Source organism: Brassica oleracea, chromosome C9, assembly GCF_000695525.1.
Source record: "Brassica oleracea var. oleracea cultivar TO1000 chromosome C9, BOL, whole genome shotgun sequence".
NCBI classification, from domain to species: Eukaryota; Viridiplantae; Streptophyta; class Magnoliopsida; order Brassicales; family Brassicaceae; genus Brassica; species Brassica oleracea.
Genome location: NC_027756.1, coordinates 44,184,557 through 44,195,281, shown reverse-complemented (window position 1 = coordinate 44,195,281; position 10,725 = coordinate 44,184,557). Strand labels below are relative to the sequence as shown.

The following is a 10,725-nucleotide window of genomic DNA, read 5'->3' as shown; positions in this document are numbered from 1 at the left end:
ATTTAATATAATAAATTTATTTTTTTGGATGCCATACTCTTAATTAGTGAAACTGGTTATGGATATATTTGAACGTTTTGATGCTTGGGGATCGATAAGCAAAAAGAAAACAACAATAAGAAAATGTTAGTTGAAGCAAAAAAAAAAGGTCAATGCCTAAAAAAAAATCCAGGTATATTTTTGGCTCGGAAATCAATTAAAAATAATCATAAATAGTAAGTCTTGACCGTTTCCCTCACTAATTAAGTTGGTTCAAGAGAGTATAATGTGATTACACAGACGAAACGAGTAACGACCTGTTCTCCTGATCACTACGACAAGGTGACCACTAAGAGTTTTGGTTTTATGTATACGAGATTTTTGACTTGTGCTGCATGCGTGGGGTCAGGGGCTATACAATCTCAACGATCTGTTTGACTGTTTGTGACTTCAATTACATTGTCAATGAAATGACGTCATGGCTTGTACTAACTCCATAATTTATTATTACTTGTTTCAAATAAATTAGAATGATTGTTCATTCAATTCGTTTGACAAAAAAAAAAAAAAATTGTTCATTCAATTTTATATACAAAATCTTTTTAAGAAAATAAATTTTAATTTTGATGAAGAATGAATATTTAGAAAAATTGCTTAAAATACCACAAATTGACTATCATTTTTAAAAAATACAATTGATCAAAAATTCCATAACATTTGAATGTGGAGTTTAGTATTATTATTTATGGTTTACTATATAGAGGGTCTAGTGAGATTTATAAATTTTTATAAATATTTTATAAATTATTCTTAAACATTTACATATGTTTTACGAGAATTAATTTAGTTTTTATCAAAAATTTAAGATATTTATGAAAATAATTACTTTAAAAATTAAATTTGAAAAATGGTATCAAATTTGTTGTAAAATTAAAATTTTCCAATTAATTTATGTTAACTATTTACCACATGTATCTAATTTAGAAAATACATAAGAAAAAGATATAAAAATACTGATTACAAAAGATATGACATACAAAAAAGTCTGATTTTTTTAGGATTAAAAGTCATGAGAAAATTATGCCAAAAAACATAATAATTCATGAATACTGTGAGTAGGCCTGGGCGTTCAGGTATCCGTTGGCGTTCGGATCGGGTTTTTTGGATTTTGGTTCTCTTTTATAACACCTTCTAGATCCCATTCTAGTAAATTTGCAAGTACGGGTCGGGTTCGGATATAACACATCGGGTTCGGGTCAGTTTTGTATCACATCATAGAACCCATAAAGTAATCATATATCATTCGGATTTGGGTTTTATCGGATCGGTTCGGATATACCCAAAATAAAATCTAAAATTTAAAAGTAAAACATTAGAAATATATATTTATTTATATATAATTAAGTATTTAAGATAGTTATTTAAATTTTAAATACTTATTGTTAGATAACATATCAAAATAAATATGAAATTGAATATTTGAAGTATATATTCATGTTTCATATAATTATATTATATATTATTTTGGACATTCGGATCGGTTTCTTCGGAATTTTTTTTTGGATTTTTTGGTTTTTCGGGTTACCTGTTCGGGTTCGGTTAATAACACTTCGGGTTCGGATATGTTTTGTACCACTTTACAAGACCCATTCGGATATTTTTTACATTTCAGACCGGATACGGATCGGGTTTTTCGGTTCGGGTTCGGTTCGGATTTTGGGTTAGGGATATTTTTCGCAGGCCTAATTGTGAGAGATGCTCACGTTGGGCTTAATATCTTTAGGCCCATCTCTGGCCTTTTTACGATAGCCACGTACAAAATAATGTTTAGTCCGGTTCACACTTTAGGTTTTGGTTATCAAAGAATAAAAATACTTTTGGATTATGCGCTGGCCTAGGAAATGGCAACGTTAAAAATGTTAATTATTTTTTTATGAGTGTACAAAATTATATAAAAAATCATGACAAAAATTTATAAAAATAATCTTAGTGATGTAAATGTAACATCAATATTTGTAGGTTATTTCCATTTCTTGTTGATAAATTTCTAAAAATATTCTCCATGTGGCACATAACATGCTTCCTCTGTCTTTGCTTATAATTAATTTTAAGATTTTCAAAACCTTTAATAAAAAAAAACAAATCTAATCTTTAAAAAGGAATATTCGACCTTGGCACTGGTAACATTATAGAACGGCATAGTTAAGCGATAAAAGCTTAAGTTAAGTACAAAACTCGCACAACAAAGGGTTTTAACATTTGTACGTTTATTAGTTATTACTGTCACTGATCTTGTGTAATAGGGAGTTAAGGATACAAATCAGACCGGTTTATCTTTCTTCTCATCTTCATCCTCATCGGATTGAGCCAGCTTCAATTGGAGTCTACCGTCTTCACGGCTGGCTCGAAGAAACTCTCTCCTCGGAATCCTAACTTCTTCCAACACTAGCCTCCCTCCTTCTCTATACGTCTTAAAGCTCATCCTCGTCATCGCCGGAGGATACTCTTTCCGTTCCTTTTCCTGTGGTCCACACTCCTCATCTTTGCTTCCGTTTTCTTCTTTACCCTTTACTTCAATGTCATTTTTTCCGTTAACGTTACAGTTGACTTTTCCATCTTCCAAGTCGTAATAACTCTCCGACCCTAGACCTTCGGTACACAGATGCAGACTGCTGTTCTCGGTTGAGGATGATTCCTTGAAGTGGAGCTCACCGAATATCTCTGTAAACGGTGGCGTTTCGTCGTGGTCAATGACGTGGTACCCTTTGATGGGGATTGGGTTCCAAGGTGAAGAAGAGGAGAGTGTATCAAGAAAAGACTTTGGAGTCTTGTTTTGTATTGGGTGCTCGAATATTTGATGAAAGCTTCTATAGGCTGCCATTGGTGGAGGAAGAAAGAGAAGGAGAGTTTGCTCTCTTCTTCGTGTGTATGTGTGTGTTTTTTTTGTTTTGTTTTGAGGTTGTAAGAGAGTTAGAGAGGACACGAGATGGGCATGAACGGGAAGATGGTATTGTCAAATATACATTCGTTAGGGGGAACATACTCGAATAAAATGATAAAATATATGTTATATTCTAATGTTCAAATGGAATCGGATTAATTGTTTAACATGTATTACTTTTGTTTTCCAATTAATTTGACGATGGTGATGACTCTGGTCTTTAGATTATTCTGTAACACTGACTAATAATGTTGAAATTGAGTTTTGGTTTTTCCTTTAGTAACCGTTTAATATTTGCTTTAATATAACATAATACATTTTGTTGTGCATGCATTACATTAATTAGATATCTTAATTTTGGTTACGTTTTAGGTTGTTTATATGTATATTAACTAGCATTAATTAGGTATCTTAAATCTAATTATTTATACCTCAATAACTATAGTTTATTACATGTTATGCATAGCATAAACTTATAGAACTTAATACTGATCTATTCTTAAGTGAAATTCATTTTGGTATTATACTACAAAAATGGCAGAATATTGCAAATGATAGCGCATGACATAGACAACATGCATGATTCATCTATATGTTGGTTTCATTAAATGTTAACCGCGCTGCTGAAATCACATTTCTAGGAGCTTGTTACATATACTGCATGAACTGATATCATGATACTACATCTCCAATAAATACATTAATATTTTATATATGAAAAATACACAAAGGATGAAGAGAATGGAATACAGAGGAGCGACCAAGTGGTGCCAATTTTGATGGCTATAATTATCTGGACACAGCCAAATAATTTTATATGGATTACTTATATACTGTATTATTTATACTATGGAATCATGCCACCATTCATTTCTCTTTTCAAACTTCTTGATTTGATTTTTCCTTAAAATATCGCATCTTTGTATAAAAATATTTAAATGACTAGAGAACACACATTTTTAAAAACAGAGGATTTCTTATGCATCAACTCTTTTGTTATTTAGGTTTTGATAGAAAAAGAGCGAAACTAGGTGAAGTTTAAATTGTAACAGCGTGGAAGCTTCCTAGAGATTACAACTTTTTCTGGACAAAAAAATCATTGAACTTTCAATAGTAGCAAACCACGACAGATTCGAGATATTGACTCGATGTGATTGGTTGTTTTGTGAGAGCCTCGTGATAATATGATTGCATGATACTAGTATATTGGTATTCTCTAATAGCCAGGCGTTATGGAGACTCATCACAACATCACCGCATTTTCTAAGTATCCGCAGTGAATGAAAATATCAATAATAGTATCGGTCAACAGTAGTTTTTTTTTTTTGGTAAAAATGTTAAGTTAAAAAAAATATGAACGTCATTTATCAGTGTTTCGGTCAACAATAGTTACTTGGTTGTTTCAAGATATTTAATGGTACACGAGCTTGTGCAGCTGTGCTAGTTGTGCTAGTAGGTAGGTCTGTTAATGTGGAACGGTCCTTCTCGTTAAACCCGTTTCACAATGGGTTGGATATTCTATTTCCTAGTGATTTAAGCACATATACATGTCTTAAATGTGTCCACAGGTCTCTGCTCATATATATGATCTATAGTTAACAAGTAAACTGCTTATATATATAATTCATAGTAGAAGTTCTCTGTTTGAACACAAAAACGGAGTTGATGGTGTCAGTGACTGAAGAAGCTATTAACCAACATGTTTACGTATTATATAGGAAAAACTGTGTTACTTCTATTTCTCACTATTAGCTAGGTCGAATGGTGTTTTTAACAACATTTGTAAACAAATGCTGGTTGTTATGATATTCACTAAATATATATTCCATCCGTACCTAAATGTAGGATGTTTTACATAATTTTGATGTCCTAATATATAAAATGTTTTCATTTTTCTTGGTAACTTTTACTTTATTAAAAACTCTGTACCCAATTATATTTTAATAGTCTATTTTGTAATTGGTTGAATATCACTATTTATAGTTTTAATGATACTAAGTCTGTTTCCGCGCTACGCGCGGGTTATGTAGTTATATTATTTTCTTTTCAGATAAATATAAATATATGTTATTGATGGTTTGGTCATTTTGTAGTAAAAACTACAAACTTTGTACATGAAGTAGGATAAAATTTTGTTGATGATTTCATTTGGCTGTAATTGGAAAATTCATTGTTGGTCATTTTGAATAGGATTAAGTGAGAAATAAATTATATTACTGATAGATGGTTAACGGTTCTACTTGGTGTAGCATAAAAATAAGAATTATTATAGAATTTTTGTTGAGCAAAGAATAACATCAAATACATGATGTCAAAATATAAACAATGTACTGGCTGTTGAAAGAAATTAACCGAAGATATTGGCTTTGTTAAATCAAGTGGTGGACTTGCATGTGGTGCAGCAGACTTTGGTTCCATTGTTTTTCTTTCTGGTTTTATTTTTATAAATTTGTATGAAGCTCTTAATATTCTCCATCTTTTATTGAAGTAAATCGGGTTCTTTAAGTAGAAGTGGGTACCAATGTCCCTAAATTTATAACGAACGTAATAGAATATTGTTAAGTTACAAAAAAAGTAATAGAATATTGTTTACGGTTAAAATTTTATATGCTTTATTTTTGAATGTTTGGTTTAATGCTTGTAGCGAAGTCAAATTTATGTTTGCAAGATTGTATGTTTTGCAACAACAAAATAATTTACATAATATTTTCCGGTTAATTATTTAGTTATTAAAATTACTCTAAACCTATCTAAGTTACAATGGATTTACAATTTTTTTTTAAAAAACATATAATTATAATATACTAACTTATTATATTGTAAGTAAATACCTCTACTAAAATATTTATCTTGTAATTGAAAATAAATAATTATTTGATCTGTATCTAATTATATAAGTAATTTTTTTGAATATACTTCTTTATCTTGCATTTTTTTAGATGTTTTTTTTATAAATAAAAATACATTAATTAAAAATATCCATAAAATTTAATTTCATAAAATTTTATGAAAATATAGTTTCATATCTTAGATAAAGAACTTAACTAAATGCAATGAAAAACATTAATCTGATTTGGATTAATTATTATCAGAAATATTGTAATTCAGTTTAGAGCAATATATGTAATTCAACACATCTGAAAGTTAATTACCGAACCAATCTAAAATTCTAATACCAAAATCAAAATTTAAATAAAATAAAAAATAGTGTTGTTTAAAATATTTTTATTTATTTATATACATTTAAATTACGGAATGATTCAAGATCTATTAATAAATGCAACTGGAATTTTAACTAAATGTTATTATTTAATTCTTTTGGAAAATTATATATATGCATGAGCTTTTAAATTTTAAATTGATCAATACTTTAATTTTTTTTATTTGATTCTCCATAGAACATATATAAAAAAAAACATAGTTTTACTAAATTCAAATTTACGAATCTAAGACAGCAAACTAAACAAAATGCATTAACAAAACTAATCAAAATTTATATTAAAAAAGAATATTATGTTTAAAAACCCTTTTTAAAAAATAATATTATGTTTGAATTCAGAAAAATATATCTAGTCTAATATTCTTAAATAATAACCAAAACGATCGGATACTTTATATAGAAAGCACATGTCTAATTAAAATAACATAATATTGTTTAAAGTAATTATTGTAGTGTGCTTAGTTTATTAATATTTATATGCATGGAGAAAATTACCTAATATATTATATTAAGCTAATATTATATTTAAGTCAAAATATACATTTAATATGCTAAACAAAAAAAAGTTATGTTGCAGCACCTTAAGCAAAGAATTTTTTTTTTCTTATAACACAAATGGAATTATTGCATTTCTGAGTTTCAACAAACCACTTAAACTAATTCCAACTAAACATGTATAGCCAAACGAAATCAACCGTAAATGTTAATTTACTGATCTTTCCTGGTATTGTGCGGTGGTTTGTTATTTCTGTATTATTTCTATAGTTGTCTCTTCTCTTTTAAGACAAAAGATTGTCTAATTGAAACTTCCACACATTCTTAACTTTTGAGCTCTATATTCCTTCCGAGTATACACAGATAAAAAAACATAGGTTTTTCGTTGTGTTCTCTTATATGGATTTTTGTACCCAATATATACACGCACATATATACAAGAATTGAAAAAAAAAAAATTGAATGAACTTTTAGTTCATTGATACCAAAGCAGATTCAGTTTGGATCAGAGTTTGCGTCTTGAAACCATATTCGGATGTGGCAGATGTGCCATTTCATTGCTTGGGTGATGGAATAGCTCCTGGTCTCTTGTAACTTTTGTGGTTTTTCAAACATAATCTGTAGGTACTGCCCTGTTTTCCAATCTTTAATTGCAAGGACCATTGAATCTGGGGCATATAAATTAAACAACATCAGATACAATAGGACTAAGACTCTTTTTGGTTAGAAAGCAGACAAAGGTTAGTTTTTAACAGCTATGCAGGTGAAGTTTTTACCTCGGCTCAGCTCATGGAAACGTTTCTAAGCTTCCACTTGTAACATTGGAGCTCATGTGATCTCGAAGATCCTAGTAAAGAAAGAGTGACAAAATTAAACATATAAGTAATACTATAGCAATCAAATTCTGGACAACTACGAAAGATAATTCTAGGTTTGTTATGTAGTCAGAACCTCTGTTCGGGAACGCGCTAGGCGCTAGTCGGGCGGTCGGGTTGAGCCTAACGCCTAAAGAAAAAATCGGGGATTAATCGGAAATTATGCGGGGCGGAATTTTTAGACTGTTTACTATGTTATAAAACATGTTAATCTTTAATTGTGTATAACATTAATACATTTTCATGTTTAAAATTGTATAAAACACACAAATAGAATATATGAAGTTAATATAGTCTTATTTTCATCAAAATTATGAACATAAATGATATTTATAAAATTTTAGATCAAATAAATAAAAAAAAATATTATTAAAAATAAAAAAAATAATTGGATTTTTTTTTTGTTTGATTACTACTATATTCAACTCGTAATTAAATAATTCATAACAAATTTAGTTTAGTTTTTGCTTCACAAATCTATTTTTTGTTGTATTTTTTTAGTTCAGAATAAATGTATATTAGAAGAAATATTTATGATATGAAATTGTAAAAAGTTTTATGATATAAGCGGCTAGGCGGTCATTTAGGCGGTCTGAGCGGAGAAAATCAGATATCTGATTTTTTTAACCGATTTGGCATAAATCGGGGCGGAAGAGTGACGCGTAGCGCCCAGGCGACCGCCTAGGCGGTTAGACGGCCGATTTTTAGAACATAGGTCAGAACATAGAAATTCGTGTTTTAATGTCAAGAGATTTGATATCTTTAATAGATGTCAACTTCTTCACTTGAGGTCTCCTGTAAAAAAAAAAGGAGAGAGAATGAAACTGGTATCTTTGCAACTTGTTTGCCTTCGAGACTTTAGCCTATCTAAAAAGTAACTCTCTAGAAACATGTGTGGTTTATAGTTCAGAACTTTATAAAATTTCGTGTAACCCATTAACTTTTTTGTAGCTTAAAGGTGGTATGTCGATTTCAACTTATTTGGAAGATTGGTACAAACCCAAAATCATATTCTGTTGCCACAATCTAACACAAAACTTGAAACTTGATTGAAGTTTGACCAAATGTAAACAACATACCAAAAGAAGTTGGATCGAAATGTTTTTTCGTCGAGATCAACCTACCTTGTAGAAGATATCGAAAGGGATGATGAGAATGATCACAGCAGAGAGATACAAAACAATCTGGAAAACATAAGAAAAAAGGTCTAAAACTCTATGAAACAAAATGAATCAAAAAGATCTCTAAAAATAAGAGAAGATACATCTATTACACTGGTTGAGAAGCAGCCAAGGACACATCTCCATGCGAGTATAGATACAGATACGCAGTCATGCTAGTTAATATTATCGTCGTCATCCACCTAGCACACTGTGACACCCTCAGATTTTTTAGAAATTCATTGGATAAAGATGGTAGGTAACTAAGGAATTGTAATACCTTCCATATCACTTTGTGACTAAGATGATCTGGTCCTAGATAAAATATTGCTGCGTAATCGACTCCAGTTCGAGAAAACACCCACAGATTAACACCCCAGAGCCAAACCATCATTGTCTGAAAGTAATTGAATATATATTAGAGGAATGAAACACACCTTAAGGGTTTGAGTTTCTGATTGAGACAAAGACTTACAATGAGAAGGAGAGGGTTGTAATATAGAAATGTTTCATAGAAGAACAGTTCTCGTGTGTCTTGTCCCATTTTCATTACAGATTCCCATCCAATCTGCAAGTTTTTTAAACATGTTATAATGAAAAGAGTTCCAAACTATGGAGGCAAATCAAAAGCTAAATCAAAATCTCCAACCTTTCCACAAATATAAAGACCACCAACATACAGAGCAACCTGAAGAATCAAAGATTTGAATCTCAAATCAGTCCATTAGATTACACAGAAAAAGAAAAAGCCAAACATGAGAGCTCCTTTCTATGCTACAAAATCAAATCTCTACAGAAAGTCCAAGAATTTGAGTGAAAGAAGAAAAAACCTTGAGGCTGCTAAGGACTAAAAGGGCTTCGCAATTTGGCAATAGTACCTAGTTGCATACTTGAGTTCTTCAAGTCATTCTCTCCTGTCAAAACCTTATTCTCAGTCACACCATCTTACAATTTGTCTCTCTTAAGTTCAGAGCTAATTTTTCTAGTATCCAAAGAGAAAGTGCTTTACCAAGATTAGCGATGATGAGTCTACTTCCAGATTTGCGCAAGTGAAGATTATTCACAGGCACAGAAAAGACGCCTCCAAACATAGATTCCAAAAGCAAAACCTTCAACATACAAAATACAAAATACAAATTTTATAACCAAAATCGCAAACAAATGATCATAGCAGAACCTAAACTCCACTAAATACAGTATAATAGCCATGAAAGTGAATCACTTTCTCAAAGAAGAAGAAGACAAATAGTTACCTGCCGGTGGAGAGGGGAGACATGCCGGTAGATGTAGCTGTTTCTTCATAGTTTCAATTAGGGTTGGCTTTATATAGAAGGAGATAGAGGGGAAGGTGGAACGAAACCATTAAATCAGAATTATAGAGCAAGAGTGGATTACGGTAACGGTGAAATGCGGAAATTTGATCGGTGATGACGAAGAGGAATCGTCGAGGAAGAACAAACTTCACGCGTTTCATCCGTAGCGAGATGAGCTTGAATTGGATCAAAAGTAAACACAGCCCAAATGAAAGACCCGTTTCTGTGGACCAAAGCATATATGACGTGTCAAAATGGAGTCATTTGATTGGTCGATTTTTCAATCCGACGTGGACCCCCTCCCCCATGACTTATATCCTTTTTAGTATTGTATGATTTTCTAGACAAAAAATAACTTTTTTAATATGTGTGTGTTTTACCTGAACATCTTATATTTAGAAACTGAGAGAATATTTGTTTTGCGGCAATTAAAGAGTTTACTTGAGTCTAGAAAAAACAACTTTATTTGGTCATTATAATTTGTGCGTTCGAATAATTGTTATGAGTTACTTAGTTAATAATAATTATTTTATTTTATTTGTTTTATACTATCATTTAGTCAATTAATCTGCCTGATTAAATATACGTTGTGATGTGTGACGAACATCCACATAACGGTGGTCCTTGGAGCCCTGTCCGAACCTTTCCACTTGGTCAATGACCACTAACATCTGCCTCGATACCTCATTTATCTATATCTTTATTATATACCCCAACACACGTAGACAATAAAGTTTTTGCG

General features: G+C 30.9%; 1 protein-coding gene and 1 long non-coding RNA gene across 9 annotated transcripts; both read right to left on the bottom strand.

Moving 5' to 3' along the window:
* Positions 1–2,124: 2,124 nt before the first annotated feature.
* LOC106317276 (protein FAF-like, chloroplastic) lies at positions 2,125–2,929 on the bottom strand. The gene has a single exon (XM_013755118.1). The coding sequence runs from the start codon at positions 2,858–2,860 to the stop codon at positions 2,300–2,302; it is 561 nt and encodes a 186-aa protein (XP_013610572.1). The 5' UTR covers positions 2,861–2,929; the 3' UTR covers positions 2,125–2,299.
* A 4,004-nt stretch (positions 2,930–6,933) lies between these two features.
* On the bottom strand, positions 6,934–10,171 carry LOC106316065. Of its 8 annotated transcripts, none has more exons than XR_001264710.1 (11): positions 9,924–10,171; positions 9,680–9,779; positions 9,501–9,584; positions 9,320–9,358; positions 9,146–9,238; positions 8,951–9,067; positions 8,775–8,881; positions 8,635–8,694; positions 7,587–7,640; positions 7,412–7,482; positions 6,934–7,303 (listed from the first exon to the last, which is right to left on the bottom strand). It is a non-coding gene; the product is annotated as an uncharacterized LOC106316065 (long non-coding RNA). The 8 variants fall into 8 exon arrangements; XR_001264712.1 differs by having other exon boundaries at positions 8,784–8,881; XR_001264707.1 differs by having other exon boundaries at positions 7,412–7,640.
* Positions 10,172–10,725: the final 554 nt, after the last annotated feature.